At 49.3% G+C, this 18889-nt stretch overlaps 1 protein-coding gene across 8 annotated transcripts in view; it reads right to left on the minus strand.

Annotated features, from left to right (window-relative positions):
- The window catches only part of GRIK4 (glutamate ionotropic receptor kainate type subunit 4), a 193314-nt gene that overhangs the window by 23382 nt on the left and 151043 nt on the right, over window positions 1–18889 (minus strand). For 7 of the 8 annotated variants that reach the window (NM_001315521.1, XM_065040011.1, XM_065040017.1 and 4 more), the window contains 6 exon segments: window positions 686–814; window positions 2112–2337; window positions 4092–4257; window positions 5365–5538; window positions 7967–8076; window positions 14438–14551. In NM_001315521.1, coding sequence (NP_001302450.1) covers window positions 686–814; window positions 2112–2337; window positions 4092–4257; window positions 5365–5538; window positions 7967–8076; window positions 14438–14551 — 919 coding nt within the window. 8 annotated transcript variants of the gene reach the window in all.

Below are 18889 nucleotides of genomic sequence, written 5' to 3' on the forward strand. Positions count from 1 at the left end.
AGTAAAACCTGAAAGTAAAGCCTGGCTTGGCTCTCAGGAAGGTCACAAGACTGTCCTTGCGACTGGGGGACCTGCTGGCCTCCTAGAAAACGCTTGCTGAGGAAAGGGTGATTGCCAAAACTAAAAAATGCAGCAACTGCCTTAAGCTGGCAACTGCTCTCACGCTGGGACATCAGCCTAATGTGGTAGCTTTTATAGCAATTTGCATAGCATTACCCGAAAGAATTTGCTCCTCAGTTTACAGATGTACTGCTGAAGTCCCTGCGTCCCCTCTCCTGGCTGTTTAAAAGGCGCTTTCACTCGGAGCCATTAACCAGCGGGCCTGTGGTGGAGATCCATCTCCCCTGAAGGAACCCCAGATTTTGGTCTGATCCCTTTAGCCATCCATTTTCCCATGTAATGCTGCAGACATTCATTAGAAGCTAATTTACCCTCCATATGCCTCCAATATTTGTCATTTGGTTGTTCCCGCTCTCTCTGCCCCAGGCAAAAACACACAGCATGAGGCACAGCAGAGCTGTTTGGCTTTCTCCTTGAATTGCCAAGGAAGGAATCTCAGGTCAGAAGAAGGGGAAAAAGTAATTCTCAGGCAGAAAACCTGGCAGTGCTCATGTGCAGATGGACGTTCATCCTTGTCCTGCCGGCAAGGACGCTTCTCCTGCCTGGTCCCTTCGGCGCGGCTTACCTTTGGCTCTGTGGTCCTCCTCTTTGGGGCACTTGCCTCCTTCCCACCACTTTCGCTTCAGGATTTCCAGGCGGTTGTTCTCTTGCAGCTGCAGAATGGCCAGGTCAAAGTCGTCACGGAACACAGAGCCTGCAACACCGAGAGGTGCGTGCTAAGGCACTGCTTCCACCAGCCTTCCATCCCCACTCATCCCCGCCACGGTGCCCGACTACATCAGTCCGTGTGAGCCCCTGAAACCCACAGCCTCCCTCCTGGGACCATCAACTGCTTAACGCCATTTGCAGACGATAATTTGCCTGCCCAGCAAGACGCGCACAGGCCGTTTGAAGAGGTCTGTTCCAAGGGGGAGCTTTGGCTTCAGGCTCTGAACAGTCTCACTCAAACCCTCCTTCCCTCCAACTGGTGCAAGCAGCACGTCCAACCTACGCACAAGCCCAAGTGTTCACGGTACGGGAGGCTCGGTGCCGAGCTTTCCCGCAGCCTTGATGATGCCTCCGACCTGAGATGCAGAAGAAGGGCCGTGGGAAAGCCCACAGTTCTCCCCGTAACCCTGCACTATTGTCCCAGCGAGCAGCTTTCTGCTCTTCTTATCTGCTACAGTTTCACTGTTTAACAAGACAATGTCAGAACAAATTTAAGTCCTGAAAGTAAGGATTTGTACTTGTGATCAGGTTACTGTGACTTTACAAGCTTACGCATGTTAACTAAATTACAGTGACTGTTTGTGCGACTGCTCTTATGTAATTCAGCTTAACTTTGCATTGCTAAGTGCAGGTGCTTCGAGGTTAGGAACAAGGCTTCTTGAGCCTGTCCAAAAGATCAGCCTATCGCTTGGAATAACAACCGCTACATCCTTTTTCTGTGCTGCCCTGGGAGATGATGTTCTCTCACTACCTCTCCTACTTGAAAGACAAAAACCCTGCATTTGTTAAACCTGATTACTAGGTGAGATAGGCACTGAATTGCCCAATTCTCTCTATTCTGGAGTTTTGAGAACCACCAGCTGTTAAGAGACTTGTGCTAAAAACTATTCATACAAGAGTTGCAACAGCATTACTTTGCAGTACTTCTAAGGTAAAACGAGGAACACAAAACGATTGAAAAACACTGGTTCAAAAGGGAAACAAGTCAGCAAAGAGCACATATGCAGAAAACAAGCAGCAATTTTGAAACATCTTTCACATGAATTATTTAAACAGCCGCAGTCGTGTGTCACATGGCTCTGGACCAGAGCAGGGTCTCGTACATCTGGCTCTGAGCGTGCACCTTGAGCAATTGCAACGGATTTGCTTTTCATTCTGAGATAAAAACAACCCTGGGCAGAGCTGTGAAACGTGACGTTGGCTTTAGAGCCGGTTCAGCCTTTCAAACGCTCCGGTCCTCTGCCGACAGCTGAGAAGGACTAGAATTTGTCTTCACTGCCTACCGACGGGCATGCCAATCCCGTAGCCCTTGGTGTCCAGAAGGCCCCCGACCTGCGTGAGGTTGCAATTGCGCTGACGATAATACTCGTTCATGGTGGACTCCAGCAGGAAGGCGTAATTGGAGTTCAGCACGCGCGCGATCCCTTCCTCCGTGCTCTTCACAAAGACACTGGGCTGCTTGGAGTACATGTAGTTCCACATCCGCTGGTACGTCTGGTAGCGCGAGTTCTGCAGGAGGAAGGGGGCAAGCACAGCTGAGCTGGGAGCACCTCGTGACAAACTCCAAATTAGGCACCACCGTGAAAAGGCCGCGAAGGAGTCAAAGCAGATTTGGTGCTAGATTTAAAAAGGACTTAGATCCCCAACCTCCATGTATTCCAATGAGATTTAGAGGCCCAGCTATCTTAGTGGACTTGAGACTTCGTTGGCAAAGCTGGGCATGAAATGCATACCTAATTCCAATAGGTTCCAGCAAAGCTCTTTGCATAAATTCAATTTTAGAAAAATACGTGTTTTCCATAACAGTATATCAAAACCACACAAAAAAATAAGAAGAAATAGCTCGTGCATGACTGATTTAAACCACTGAACACTCCCTGTACATTCTCACATCCTATCATCTGTCACTGGGACCTTGTGCTTAACCGTTCATCAGTGTCAGAGCCAAACGCGATCACCCTGAGAAGGGCACTGAGGGCTGGGGGCAGAGCCAGAGCTCTTTGGAGCTTGTTACTCCCTGAATCCGGATTTTGTTTCACCCCTCATGGGGCAAATTGAAGTACCTGCTTAAGAGAACTGGAGCCTTTCCATTGACTGCAGTAAACTAGAGCTCAACCAGCCCCGAATCCTCAGAATGTGGTGGTGGTTGAACCCACCTTGGTTTGATGGAGAGAAAAGCCAACTATGGTTAATCTCGCTTGCAAAGAGCAAAGAGCGAAACCTGCTTGCACAAGGACTAAATTAAAACACACTCGGGTGGGCTCGTTTTCTGTGGCTGACGAGCGTTGCAAATGGTACAAGAACATCTTTAGCTATTTTTTTCTCTGATACCAGAAATTCCAGCGCCCGCCACGCAGCACAGAGCAACACTCAGGATTTTCAACTTGAAAGCCTTCCTGAAAAGAACTGAGTGCCTCATATACAAACCACCTTAATCACTTGGGTTCGGTTCAGCTCATTTTAGATGTAACGTTTTGCTTAGAAGTAGCTTTTTGCCAAACCCCTGAAGGGCGTAAAGTTGGGCTGAAAAGCTCAGGCCCACTTGAGGGATTTCTCAGACTTCCCGACTCAGTTTGGACTCAGAGGGGGGAAAAAGCAAGAAAAGCTTTCTGTCCCCTCAGAATTTCAACACGTAATAAATAAATAATCCTCAAGCAGTTATTTGTGCATTCAGAGCACTGCAGAAAAGACTCATTCATTTATTTATTTCCCTTTTGAATAGAAAAGGGAAGACAAAAATTAAACTGGGCTAAATGGCAAGCAGAAGTTTACATGCACTTGGCTTCTTTGTTTTCAGTGCACTGACCACACACAGACCCCAGAACTTTCATGTATGTCATAGCCTACCTGGGGTTTGCAAATGTTTCTTTGCTTACCTGCCCAGCCTGAGGGACTCTCATATAAAAGCCAAGATCACATCAAATCCACATAGAGACCCATAGAAATTTGACTGCAAATGGTCATTTGCTGAAGAATGGGTTATGCCATCACTGTGACACAGGGATGTGTACCATTTTCCCACCCACACGGTGACTCTTCAAGTGTTAAAAGTTACTTTCTATGTCTGGGCAGGAAAGTTTGTTCATCCAGGATCCAGCAGAGATGTCCTGATCCCAGCTGCTGCCACAAAACTTGCCTTCCCTGTCCTCCACCATGTGCCCCCAACATCCTTCCCTTCATCACCCACTGCGGGTCTAGCGGTGACGTCCAAATCGGATTAAAGGCTGCACCCCCTGCCCAGTTAGCAAAAGAATGGGGTTTACTTGGAAGAAGGTCATGCTGGAGCCGCCATGAATGGTGCCGTACTCGATGGCTGTCTGGTCAGCCAGGTCATCTACGGATTCGATGGGGACATCCATGCGCTGCACGGTGAGGAAGGCAGCCAGGTTGGCCGTGTAGGAGGAGATGATGATCAAGGTGAACGCCCACCTGGGGAAAGGGGGAGGTGAGATGGTGACCTGAGGTTCACAGAATCCAGAGTGTCAGCGGTTGAAGGGCCCTGGAAAGCTCATGCAGTGCAATCCCCCCATGGAGCAGGAACACCCAGATGAGGTTACACAGGAAGGTGTCCAGGCGGGTTGGAATGTCTGCACAGAAGGAGACTCCACAACCCCCCTGGGCAGCCTGGGCCAGGCTCTGCCACCCTCACCCCAACAAGTTGCTTCTCCTCTTTCACTGGAACCTCCTGTGTTCCAGTTTGCACCCATTGCCCCTTGTCCTGTCACTGGTTGTCACCAGAAGAGCCTGGCTCCATCCTCCTGACACTCCCCCTTTCCATCTTGATCCCCAGGAATGAGTCCCCCCTCAGTCTCCTCTTGTCCAGCTCCAGAGCCCCAGCTCCCTCAGCCTTTCCTCACACGGGAGATGCTCCACTCCCTCCAGCATCTTGGTGGCTGCGCTGGACTCTCTCCAGCAGTTCCCTGTCCTGCTGGAACTGAGGGGCCACAGCTGGACACAAGATTCCAGGTGTGGTCTCCCCAGGGCAGAGCAGAGGGGCAGGAGAACCTCTCTGACCTACTGACCACCCCCTTCTAACCCACTCCAGGTACCATTGGCTTCCTGGCCACAAGGGCCCAGTGCTGGCTCAGCCCACAGCACCCGGTATTCCCAGCTGGTCTCCCTGCTTACCTTCCAAGATCAGACAAGATCAGGCATTCTCAGTGTAGTATGGCTGTATATATTATATATTATATATTATATATTATATATTATATATTATATATTATATATTATATATTATATATTATATATTATATATTATATATTATATATTTTTTTATATATGTATATATATGTATTTATGTATATATATGTAGGTATGTGTGTGTGTATATCTATATATATATATGTTCCCCAAGTATATCCTGATAGTATCTGAACTAAACCTTTTTTTCAAGGGCAGAGCAGAGGGGCAGGAGAACCTCTCTGGACCTACTGACCCCCCGCTTCTAACCCACCCCAGGTACCACTGGCCTGATCGCCATCCCCACCCTGCACCTGTTTCTGCCCAGAAAAAGACCCCCAGACCCTCCTTACCAGACGCCGCTGACGCAGCGCGTGGACAAGGCTTGGGGGGCGATGGTGGAGCCCTGCTGCATGAACCCCCCGACTGGAAACCACAAGCTGTTGCCGAGAGAGTATTGATTCACCAGGAGATTGCACCGGCCTTGCGAGCAGGGGTGGGGGCTGTACCACTCGTACGGCGTCAATCTGAAATGACAAGAAATGGGCAGCTCAGGTGCTTGACTGCGAAACAGCGTAAAGCAAAAAAGAAAAGCTGTGAAGCCCTAACTCTCCTGGAGGCGGATTTTTCTGAGGAGGAAGCTCTTTGCTGTCAATTGATGCCCAGGGCTCAGAGCTGTGTGAAATGCTTGCTCTAAGATTCAGAAGCCAGAGGCTTTCTTGTAAAGATTTGCAAAAGGTTTCAGAGGCTCTGCTGAAAACCTGCGCACGGGCGGCAGGGAAGCTGGAGCCCTGCGTGCAAATCTGTAGGGCAGACAAACCCCAGCGATAATTCCAGATGTGCACGGACTCGATGTGAAATGGAAATCAAACATCTTCGGCTGTGTTCCCTGCTGGAGAGTGAGCATCAACGGGGCGTTCAAAAGAGAAGAGTGTGAGACTTGACTGCACGACAGCATCAAGAAAAATAACTGTACTGGTGTAAATGGTTGCTCTGAGAAATACCTGATTGCCCTGGCAAGGTCTACATCCTCGTTTGAAGCCATGTGCCAGCGTTACAAAGCATCACACCATTTCAGTGCTCACAGGATAGCGCTGGGAATCTGAATTAACTAACAACCTGTCACTGAAATCACTGCAGCCTAGATCTCTGGTTTTTGCTGTTTCAAATTGTCACTTTCTTGGTTGCTAAGAAAATCTTCCTGTGCTGCAGTTCATTACGTTGCTAATGGTTAACAAAGCTGCTACCTGGGAGGGCTCTGCCAGCTCAGGCGGCATTTAACCAAAATAAGGTGTTCACTTTCGTTTCTGCGTCTCCCACCTCGCGGAGACGCCAGCGAGGTGGAGGATATTTCTCGAAGATTTTCTCTGGTTGGATCAAGCACTAGCAGTAAAACTCACCACGCTGGGAGAGTCTTCTGCAATTCACAGGGTCAAAAGCTCCTCACTGCTGGGCCGGGCAGAGAGCGGCCTCCAAACCTCCATCTCCAGCGGGAAGCCACATAAAGGCACCATTTTTTGAGGATCTTGTTTAAAACATGAGGACGGGGCTAAAGAGGCACCAAATCTCAGTCTGCAGAGAGCATCAGGCTGCATTATTCAATGGTTTCTCCAGAACCACGTTTCTGAGGCTGTGACGGCATTCGAATAAACCATTAAAGCCCTATCAGGATGACAACTTTAGCCATGCTAAGGGACCAAGTGGCAGCACAGCTCAATTTTTTGTGGTGAGAACTGGGTATTAACCATGTGCCAAAACAGCCTTCAAGTCCTGAACGTGTCTTTGGTACATATTGCCAGGACACAGTTTGTGCCTGAAAAGGCCCATCTATGCCACCGGTTTGTTGGGAGGTCAAGGAAACCAGCAACGGTCCCCTCGGCAGGAGATGCGCAGCAGAGAAGCACGTAGTGATATATTTTAAGGCTGATTTAAATTAGTCATAGGGAAACGGAACTGCGAGCTGTCAAGCAAGGCTCTGCGCATCAACCAAGAGGCAATTGAAAGATACTAATGAACTTTCTTTTTCTGTACACGCTGGGTTTTACAGGGCCAGGGGAAGCAAACACCACTGCTGGAATTTGCATTAATATCTCTGAATGCATTTCACAGAATCCCAGAATGTGAGGGGTTGAAGGGCCCTGGAAAGCTCATGCAGTGCAATCCCCCCATGGAGCAGGAACACCCAGATGAGGTTACACAGGAAGGTGTCCAGGCGGGTTGGAATGTCTGCACAGAAGGAGACTCCACAACCCCCCTGGGCAGCCTGGGCCAGGCTCTGCCACCCTCACCCCAACAAGTTGCTTCTCCTCTTTCACTGGAACCTCCTGTGTTCCAGTTTGCACCCATTGCCCCTTGTCCTGTCACTGGTTGTCACCCACAAGAGCCTGGCTCCATCCTCCTGACACTCCCCCTTTCCATCTTGATCCCCAGGAATGAGTCCCCCCTCAGTCTCCTCTTGTCCAGCTCCAGAGCCCCAGCTCCCTCAGCCTTTCCTCACACGGGAGATGCTCCACTCCCTTCAGCATCTTGGTGGCTCTTTTTCTGCACACACTGGTTTTACGGGGCCAGAGGAAGCAAACACCCTGACTGACATTTGCATTAACATCTCTGAATGCATTTGCTGGTCCCCACCAGCCTCCACCCTCCTGTGCAAGACAAGCGGTTGGTTTATCTCTTGAAAACCAACCTCCTACAGGGACCAGCACCATTTGCAGCCCCAGCTCTGCTCCCAAACCTTCTCCCACCCTCCCCACGCAGCTCTCACCACTGTCACCCACCGCTGTGGCCACGCACGCTCCCGCATCCCAGTGTCACGTCTGCACGGGGGGACACCGGGACATGCCCCCTCCACACTCGTGGCCTGGGGGACGTCCCCGTGTCCCCCACGGGTCTGGCAGCGTGACGTGACGCTAGATGGCACCGCGAGGAAGGAAAAGGCACCGCCGGTCACATTACCGAGCCACCAAGAAGAGGACACAGCTGACGGCCAGGTAGGCGAGCAGCATGAAGAGCCAAACCCCGGGGGAAAAGGGATCCAGGAACGAGAAGTAGCCGGGTTTGCGGCCCTGCAGGGGAAACAAAGAGTTTGAGCTGCTTGTATTTCAACAAATTTAACAGCCCGTTCTGAAAACGACAGAGAAATGCACCTGCCTTGATGCTGACAACGCATGGGAAGGGAAATAAATGAAGCGGGGGTTTGCAAAAGGGAAAACAGGTGACACCAAATGCAACAAATAACCGAGTCCTGCAACATCTCCCTGCTGGCATCCGTCTCCCAAGACTGTTCTTCTCCCCACCTCAACCCTTTCGAGCAAAGAAAGGGGTGAACTGATAGGAAAATGGAGACAAAGGAGTCGTGTGTGGAGCCCTTGGTGGGCAGGAGGGGACTCGCCTGAGCCCAGAGGTGGCTGGGATGGTTTGCAAAATGCAGAGGGGGGGGAAATATCTTTTGTGCAAAAAAGGAGAGAAAAAAGATACATTTGCAAGGTTTCTGGTTTTCTTCCTTCAGCCTTGAAATGTCTCCTCTCTACAAAACTCAATGAAATTATTACTTTTATCTCAGGGAACGTGGTATTTTTATCTCCGAGATGCGTCAGAATTTCCTGTTTTTTCTCAGCAAACCACCTTTCCTCGGAAAGTTAAGCCTGGCTGCTAGAAAAAAGCAGGTTGGTCTTCTCTCAAAGCACCTTAAATTTTCACAGTTTCCACTGAAACCTTGTCAAATGCAGCAAAATTCACGCAAAAGGATGCTCACTTTCTAGAAGTATCTCAAAAGCTGAACACCTCCCATTTTTGGTGACCATATTCTCCCCGCACCAGCAGCTCTGCTGGAAGAAGTGGCCACTAACTCACCTCTGAGCACACTCAATGTCACCACGGGGGACAACGGGAGAGGTGAAATAGAGCACAAGCCACAGGGCTGAAGAACTGTGTTCTCCTCTTGCTCTCTGTGCAACTTGTGGTGTTCAGCAACTTGGGGTGTTCCCTGGACACCCCGAATGCTGCAAAGCGATCGGGCGATGCTCATCTATCTACCTTGGGCATCTTTATCATCTCCTCTAAACAGCGCCCAGCAAAACCATGCAAATCCCCACAAAGGGCTACAGGCTTGATTAACCCCGCGGGAATACGAGCATCACAAAACCTCCAGCTGTATCTTCTGCCCCGAACCACAAAGTCAGTCCTGGCATCACAAAACCGCCATCACCTGTAACGGGGAAGCTGCCCACAAGTCAGAGCCCCTGTGAAGGCTTTTACTGTAAATCCAACATGGAAATTGCCTTTCAGCAGATCCCGGCCAGGCTGTCGCTGTTATTTCTTACCGGCACCGTGCTCTGTTGTGTGCTGAGAACATCGATCACTGTTTGCTCGCTCCAGCACGGCAGCTGCTCTGCTGTAGATCGCTCGCTTTACACAAAACCTGCTGCCGGGGATCATCTTTGACACACAGAGGCTTCATTTTTCCCTAGTTTGCTGCTTTACCCTCCCCATCTGTAACACCACATAAACCAATAATAGCTGGTCATAAATACCACCTAAACTCAATTGCCATAGCAAACCCAGAACCATCAAAGACCAAGAGCCCTTGTATTTTAAAGCTGTGCTTAATCCCAAGGTGGTAAATAATTTTCTGTTTCCACCAAGTCTCCAGGAAACACAGACTCAAGACCAGGACTTTAAATTCCAATTCTATTAAAAACCACTACTTTACTACTGAAGTATTTGTAATCTTATGCAAAAACTCAGTTTCACAAGGTCTCGGTAGTTCTTCTGAATGCTAAGTTGTTGCTAGAAAAGGCGATAGTTGTTGCACAAAAATCTTCCTCTACTTAAAATATCTCAGATACTGTGATATTCTCAGCTCCAGTCACCAGCTGGGACCGTAACATCTCAGAAACCTTCTACAGCAAACTCTGCCCTGCATGAAGTGAAGAACCCCCACACCATAACATCCCGTGCCTGTGTCCGTAAGGACAAGATGAGTTTGAGCTTGGGATCTACATGAACTTTTTCAGACATTCTGGCCTATTAAGTCTTTTAGCAAATAAAAGAGTTAATGATCCATGGGTCAGACTTCCCTGCAGCCGTTCCCAGGTTAAAGCCACTTCCTAAGAAAAGGTTCAGCTTCATGAGGGTATCATTTCAGAGCCTCTCTTGAAGACGTGGTCTCTCTTCTGTACCAGCTTATCTTACCATACTTGGTAGAAGGTGAAGTACATAGAGTGAAAGATCCCGTGTCCTTTTGTCCTTCCTCCCTTTTGGTCAGTTGGTGCTGTGCTCTCCTTTTCCTAGCTACGCGGGCTCACCTGCCTCTCTCTCCCGCAGGTGGAGCATGAACTGAGGCGCTGGGAACCTGCAAGGTGTGAGGTTTGCTCTCAGCCCGCCAAACCGGAGCTTCTCCAAAGTTGTTCCGGGCAGCCCATCCCTCTCCAGCACCCCCTTGGCTGGGGGCCCCTCCCGAGATGCTCCCGTAACAAAGTGCCTTTCTGTAATTAAAGCCTTGATGTCTTCTTTATGCTTCTGGGGCAGTTTGTCAATAAATTACTCTCATTAAGGAAATTGCGTTGGAAGCTTTGAGTCTCAGGCTTGGCAATGACTCTCTCCTGTGACTTTACAGTAGTAGTAGTTCTGGTTCTTTTCAGCTACAGTCATTTGCAGGCTGCTGCTACATATTCTTTTCATTCACAGTTGTGGATAAGAATAAAGATATTCTGTTCCCACGGAGGGCACAAACTCTCTCTTATCTGTCTGTTTTGAAGATCGGAATGACAATATCTGGAGTCTGTCAGATATTTTTAGCCAGTCTCAATACAGCTTTGTTAATTGGAAGAGCTATTTTTCCCCTGGAATAGTAATGTTCAAAACGTCCAATAATTGATGAAGGCCTACTGCAAATCCTCAGATGGAAGCAGAAGAGATTCATTTACCCTCCCCAGTTGTTCCTGGGAGTCTTCATTCTCACCCAGAGAGAAACGGTGTTCTGGGCAGATGTCACTTCTCGGAGTTTGTCCCTAAAAAGGCAGGTGGGAGAACTCGCTGCTGTCTCTATAGGCGGAGGGAAAGCAAGAAAGCGGCCTGGGAGGGCAGGAACGGGAGGCTGGTGAGCAGAGCAGCGCGGGGTATCGGGAGGGATGCTCAGCGCATTTGCCTCGGCTGTTGAGCCTCCTCGGGCTGGAACAAAGGAGCTATTCATTCAATCCTCCTCATTTTATAAGTCTGCTGTAGCAATCAAGTAGGAACACTCCAAGCCTCGGTTCACTTGGCCTAAACTCAGCTACTCCAGCGTACTCACCCAATCTGCATTTCCTCACCTTAAGGTAGAGCACAGGAATGATTTTCAGGGCTGATGAGCCAGAATCATGCGCTAGCTACTCCCTCGTTCCCCGCCACACAGGCAGGTGAGCAAAAGCCTGTGTATGCCACAAATAAAGCTGATTTTCCCCATCCCTCTGTGCAGAAACGGCACCGGGCACCTGATTCCAGCCCTGTGCCAAGCTCAGGACTCGTCATCCATCTCCTGCCTTCCACACGTCCCACCAGATGGTCAGAATGGGAACATCATAAAACAAAGCGAGCGTTTTCTCTTAGCCTGCAACTCAGAAAGCCTATTAGAGTCCCCGTGTCAGAAATCCATACTTGATTATGTCACAACAAGTGAAATTGAGAAAAATGACAGCCCCATTTAAAGCTGCCATATTCGGTTATGCGTGATAAGAGACACACGTGCTGTGGTGGCTGGAGCGGGGAGGAGAAAGGGGGAAGAAATCATTTGCCACTGGAGTTGCATGGGAATGAAAATAAAATGTCATTGCGCTAGGAGGAGACCAGAGCACGGAGGCAATTTCTCGGCAAGAGATTTGTTGTTATTTATTAGGCGCTGTGATTAACATACGTCAGCTGCAATTCTTGACACTGCAGAGGAGTTTGTGGGGTGGGGAAGGGGAGGGAGGGGGCAGGAGCAGATGGGGCTGTGGGGCTGCTCTGTAAATCACAGCCTTAAAGATAAACCAGAGCAGTCAGCTACCTTGCCTTGTTACATCAATATTAGCCAGTTTAATTGCCACTGGGCTCTCAGACACGCTCCTCGAGCTGAGCAGGAAAGGTCTGGACAGAGAGGGGCCAAGTTCTGGAGAACTAGAACTCCATATAACTAGAACTACATATAACTATATATAACTACTAACTACACGTAACTATAACTCCATATCTGAAGACAGTGGCAAAAGGAACAGATAAGCTTACCTGACTGGAAATAGCACTACTTTGTGACTTAAAGTTTCAAAAGCATCTTCAAACATCCAAAAGTTTGGGGTTTCTTGGAGTTTGTGCGTGTGTCTCCCAGGTAAATAAATTGGCTCCTCCCACCATTACAACCCTTTTATCACACTTAAATCAGATATATTTCAGTAGTGTGGTACTATTGATTTTAGTATGTTTCCACACAGAATGCTTTGTATTTTTAGGGATTTTTTTGATGAGCTGGGGGTCTAAGATAAGTAAATAGACAGAAATTGTTCTGTATGACAGGATGGGACACTACACTTCATACTTATTCCTTCTTCTACTTTGTTATCTTGGAAGTAATGGAATCAGAGCAGGTGTTTTTGACTGCACACAGATCATCATCCACACAACATTATCTTTCCCCCTTTATCCATTCTCAAGCAAAGGGATGCACACAATCACATGTGCAGCACATACAGAAAAAGCTTTCTCTGCTAAAACGTTATTCCCTTTGGCCAAGAACTAATCAGTTGATTTAAACGGTGGCCACAGATGCTCTGCATCCCCCTTGCCACCCTGCCTGGGTCACTGGGCAGCTCCACGTCCTACCTGGGTCCTTCATGGGGCTGTTTGGCAAACACTTTTAAAGACTGTAATTGTTAATCCTGCTCAGTTTGGGAAGGGCAGGCTGGAACGTGGCCGTGTTGCATCACTGTGGCACCAGCACAAGCGGCAGATGGTCCCTGCCCTAAACAACTTACACTCTAAGTGGATGTGTCAGACACATTTATGTCGGGTGCGCACAGAGACAGCAGCAAACACCTTGGACTTACACGTGTAAACCATGCACTATTATTCCCGTGTTTCCTCAGGAGGGAGCAACTGTTGGGAGAGTGATGCCTTGTTAAGGTACTTGCTGAACGTTATCGTGGAAATCAGAGGCAGAACACACATGGTACGCAATCCCTACACTTTCAAAATGCATGTGAGAAAGCAAGAAACTCCGTGATAATCCCAGCCAAGTGACACTTGCAGCAACACCTCACACATCCACGGGCAGGCGAAAAAGCAAGTGTGACAGGACAGGGACAGTTATGTTGGATTTGGGGAGCCTGAGGAGTCTCACTAATTGATTCATTAACTCATTGATGCTAAATTCCTCACTTACCAGAGGAAACAGAATCTTAACTAGATTGTAATTACTTATTTGTTCTTGGCAGGAGCCACGACGTGTGCGCAAGTTCGTTTGTGTTCGTACCAAACGCTGCATCCTTAGCAGCCTTCCAAACAGAGCAGAGAGGCGGCTTTCACTGGTTTATCACTGTTGTCGAGCTGATGGGAAACCAAGACTGAAATGTGCACCACACCGAGCGCCCTACAGAGCACATCTCCAACAATGCAGACTGGGAATAATACAACACCCTGTTGCAAAGTGTAAGGGGTGTTTAATGAAGGAATGTTTTTTTTACAAAACTAAGGAGCTGGTGCCTGATCCTGGCAAGGACTGAGATACATCAGACTATAAATCCTTAATTTAAAACAAAGTCTCTTCAAACTAATCCTGGAATGCAACCGAAAACCGTATTTACAAGTTAATCTAGGGGAAGGAACCCATATTTAAAATTGATCGATAAGGGGAAGGGTATTGTTCGAATTAAATGAATGAAATAGGTAAACTGAGGCAGGGTTGGGTGGTCTGTAAAACCTTAAGTACCGACCACTGGGGAACGGGGAGGGAAATTGTGGCCGGGATTTTGGGGGGATATAAACAGGGGCTTTTTGCCCTATTCCGTGGGCCGACCTTTATGGAGAACACCCGGTCTTGCAAAATTATTAAAATATGCAAGAGAATCTACAAGAACTTAATACAAGTATTGTCTACGCCAAGCAGGGAGCACCAAAGAGCAAGGAGCCCTCTTTGGGCTGCTGAATTTTAGAGTGAACAAGTGAGAAAAGGGAAATCAGAGCAGGGAAACGGAGCGTCCCGGCTCTGCCTCCCCGTCAGTCTCCTCAGCCTACGTGCAAATGGATGGTGACACAAGGCAGAAAGACGGCGAAAAGAAGGAAAGAAAGGTCAAGCACATTCGCGTTTGAATAAGAAACCAAACTATTTTTATGAGTCATTCATTTTTCTTCGGCAACGAGGCACGTTTGCAGGGAAATAATGGAGGGATGTAAATGGTCATAAAATAAGTGTCTTACCATATGAACTCGGTAGAGAATGCTAATTCCCAAAGTCATGAACGGCTTAGAGAAATCAATCACCTTCTCTCGCTCCGCTGTAATTGTCAGCCCCGCCACGGCCAGATCGGCTTTCTGGAGAGAAAAGAGAGCAGAAATCAGTACCAAGAGCCAGGAAAGGGATGGGGTGATGGCCACTAGTTCGGACTGTGCCCTTCTCACCACATGTTGCTTTATAACATAGGTAGGGAAGCGTAACAGAGCAGCAGCATCAACCGCACAACCCCAGTACATGAAGTTTACAAGCCCACCAACCCCAGACTTCCAGAATTGCAGGTCAGTCCCCACCGAAATTCAGAGGACTGGCATCAAAATTTCCAAATTGACTTGCGAAGCAAATGAGATTAGGGGGAAAAAATAACAATAATTTCTTTCAGTGTTAATACCATTGCAATACAGATAAGGGATTTGAATTTTAAATATTATTTTTTATGACTATAGCTCTTTTAATGTCTGTAATTGCTTTCTGTAAAAATGAAACCTCCTCCATTCTCTTATACATTTGTTTGCCTGCTTTGCAGGGTGATGATTATGCAAGTGGAAAAAGGGAAGAGGAGGAAAAGAAAAGCTACTTGCACTTCTTGTCCCTAAGTTTCATAAGGCAGAAGCCAAGGCACCGTCAGGCCCAAAGAACCAGCAAAATACGGCGCTTATCTCCCCGGATCCACGTGCTAGTTGTAAATGTAGCGCACAAAGGCAAAGTGACCGCAAACCTGCCCGGTTCGGGGGGTGTTTCACAGTCCGCTCAGGGCTGTTCTATTGTACAAGCCCACTGCCAGGTTTTTGCAATTGTTTCCAAGCAGCTATTACAGATTCCTAGGAGGTTCAGGCTGGAATGAATTATGAGCGAGGGAGAATTGCTGCCTTGCCAGACATTTACCCACAGGGTTTTTTAAAAGGCACCAATAATCACAACGTGGTGTGTGAGCAATTGAGCCCTATGTAAACACCAGCAGATTACTAAGATGGGATCAGTTCATCTGTGGAACATGGCGTGTGAGGAATTTTATCTGCAAGGAAAGCCTGAAGCGTGATAAACCCCTCTTGTCTAGACTTAAAAGGGTTTCAGGTGCTATTGTCCAGGGTACAGCTCTCCCAGCAAGGGTGTTGTGAAGATACAGCTTATTCTGACAGCAGATTTCTCCTCCCAGGTCTTCAAACTGAACACCATTCTACCCACAAAGTCGTAGACTAAATAGATGGTAAACAGGCCACATCAAAGGTGTTTCATGCAAAAGCTCTAAGGACATTTCCATTCCCACTCAGGGGCCAATATAAAGGTGCTGCTGAAAGGAGCAGCGCGGTCCCCAGGTCTACCCAACTAAAGCACCACCAGGTCTACCCAGCTAAAGCACCACCAGGTCTACCCAGCTAAATCACCACCAGGTCTACCCAGCTAAGCCACCACCAGGTCTACCCAGCTAAACCACCACCAGGTCTACCCAGCTAAACCACCACCAGGTCTACCCAGCTAAATCAGGGAAAATGCACTCCGGTTATTCCTCCTGTTATCCTTTGGGACCCTTCCAAATCCGTAGGTAGCAACATCGTGAAAGCTGCTTTTCCCTACGCAAAATATAATGCAAATCCATCCCCCTCCCTTTGCCTACAGAGCAGTGCAGCAGAGTTTAGTTTTCAGGTCCCTTCTCTCACCTCCAGAGGGTCCTGCCATTCCATTAATTTCTGACAGCAATAAACTTTGCTCTGGGAACAGCACGCAATGTATCCTCTGCCTGAATATCATCCATTTCATGCTTTCGACTTTGCCTCCTGATGTTCACAAAACTTGGTGTGATGCACTGAGGTCAGTGTATCTTAGTTACAGGGGAGCTCTGGAAACCTGAGCGCTCACCAGCCCTCCCCTCCTCAAAACGGGTGGGAGTTGGCATTTTATAGGCTGAATCATGCACTGGGGAAGAAAATGATTTTGCTTTGTGCTTCTGCGCTCTGTCCGCAGCTGGGCCCCGGGGAAAGGGGAAACAGGAGATAAAGGATGGGGGGAAGAGGGGCCAACACTGTGTCATTTTCATCCTTCCAGCACACTTGCGTCTATAAATATCAGCATGAAATAGGCTTAGGAAAAGACCCAGAGCACTTTGGGAGTAGAGACAGGCACTTCTTTAACAAAACGCTGCTCAAACAAGGCCAAACTCTTGCTAGGTGAGAGGAAACCCAGGTGGGCTGGTGTCTGAGATAAAAGCATGAGCTGCCACCACCATACCTGGCATTAACCGTGGATCTGCCTGCATGAGCAGACAGGCTCGCGCTGCCACTGGAAAGGGTGTTAAACACGGGGGCTGAGCTGGGCTCCTGAAGAGGAACAACAATTAAGCATCCTTAAGAAGTAAATTGCAGGGACTGCCAGTCCGGAGGAGGCAGCCGCCTCCTCGCTGTGGATGCTGACAAGGCTCATCTGGGCGCTAATGGTGATGAATGGGGCCTGACGTCAGCCCAGCCCGGGCAGAACATCCCACGGAATGTCAGTGGTTGGATGTGCCCTGGAAAGCTCATGCAGTGCAATCCCCCCATGGAGCAGGAACACCCAGATGAGGTTACACAGGAAGGTGTCCAGGCGGGTTGGAATGTCTGCACAGAAGGAGACTCCACAACCCCCTGGGCAGCCTGGGCCAGGCTCTGCCACCCTCACCCCCAACAAGTTGCTTCTCCTCTTTCACTGGAACCTCCTGTGTTCCAGTTTGCACCCATTGCCCCTTGTCCTGTCCCTGGTTGTCACCCACAAGAGCCTGGCTCCATCCTCCTGACACTCCCCCTTTCCATCTTGATCCCCAGGAATGAGTCCCCCCTCAGTCTCCTCTTGTCCAGCTCCAGAGCCCCAGCTCCCTCAGCCTTTCCTCACACGGGAGATGCTCCACTCCCTTCAGCATCTTGGTGGCTGCGCTGGACTCTCTCCAGCAGTTCCCTGTCCTGCTGGAACTGAGGGGCCACAACTGGACACAAGATTCCAGGTGTGGTCTCCCCAGGGCAGAGCAGAGGGGCAGGAGAACCTCTCTTGACCTGCACCACCCCTTGTCAAGCTATGGAAACAAAACACAATGAGGAAGTCCAAGGGGTGTAAGGGTTTGGGGCTGTCTCTGTGTCAAACAGAGGGAAAACCAGCTCAAAGGGCAGCTCTGGGAGCACAAGGCATGATGCAGATGCTTGTTCCCCTGTAAACCTTGCACTAAACACCTGGCAGGAGGTGACCCTGCTTTAAGCAAGGGTGACTCCAGAGGTCCCCTCCAACCTCTGCTACTCTGCGCAACTCTGCAAAACGAGCAGCAGCCACTGCACGGCGGTTTGGCTGCAACCTGCTCGCCCGGGCAGCAGCAATGACAGAGCAATCTCTCTGCATCTGCAGATCTGTCCCACGGCACGACGGGTACGGCTCGGCCGCCGGATCAATGTACACATTGCTTCTGCTCCAGCTGCCCAGCTGAGCTGACAGGAGCTATTTCGGGTTGTGCAGCTCCTCCCCCAGGAGCGAGCGGCAGCCAGGTTGTGAGCTCGGATGCATATTCTTGCATTTATAAGGAGGGTCACTCGAATTGCTGTTTGGTTTTGGGGTTTTTTTTTAAGGATGTGTACAAATTCTGCCATATGAAAAGCGACAGCCTGAAAGCCCTGGAGGCTGCAGCCCTCTATTTAAGCCACAATGAGGGATGGGATGACCAGCACCGGTGCAGATGTCACCCCCGAGCCTGCCTTCACCCACGGACTGTCTCTAGGGGTGGGAGGAAAAGGGCTGTGCCAGGTGTTCCCTGTGCCAGTGGCAAAAGCCAGTTCAGGTAAAGCACCAAGAACTGGGACCCTAAGCTGCCACAGAACCCAACCGGCTTCCAGCACAGCCGTGGGTTTGTGTGCGACTTTGGCAGCACCAGCAGCGCGGTGCAAACGCCGCTGCCCATCCCCTCGCTGCGTTTGCTCGCCAGCCCACGCTCCCTCGCTTCCCCACTCCCCCTCACTCCCCCCATGTCACACTTGCCAGCGCGATAGCGTGCAAACAGACTCCCCCTCCTTTCCTTCACCCACGCGCAGCTTTCCTCACTGAACACCCACCGCCGAGCGGAGAGCAGGACGCTGCCAGCTTTCAAGTATCTTCTCCCTCCTTTCCCCTTCCTGCTATTCCCCGTCTTTGGAGCAGTTGAAGGGAGGGGGATTGTACAGCACCACTTGGTTACCAGCAAGAAATACGGAAGAACCATCACCCCAAAGTTTCAACGTCCTTTCAGTTCTTGTTCTTGCTCCTCCCAAGGCCATGAGATGAACAACTACGTCTCCTTCACTTTAAAAAGAGCTCTGACCACCACTGGTCCCAACCAGCTTCAAACCGCTGGCAGAGATAACAAAGATCCAGCGTTATTGCACAGAATCTCACTCCGCAAATGATCCTGTGCAGAAAGGAGCTTGCTGTCC

Source organism: Columba livia, chromosome 24 (assembly GCF_036013475.1).
Source record: "Columba livia isolate bColLiv1 breed racing homer chromosome 24, bColLiv1.pat.W.v2, whole genome shotgun sequence".
Lineage (NCBI taxonomy): Eukaryota > Metazoa > Chordata > Aves > Columbiformes > Columbidae > Columba > Columba livia.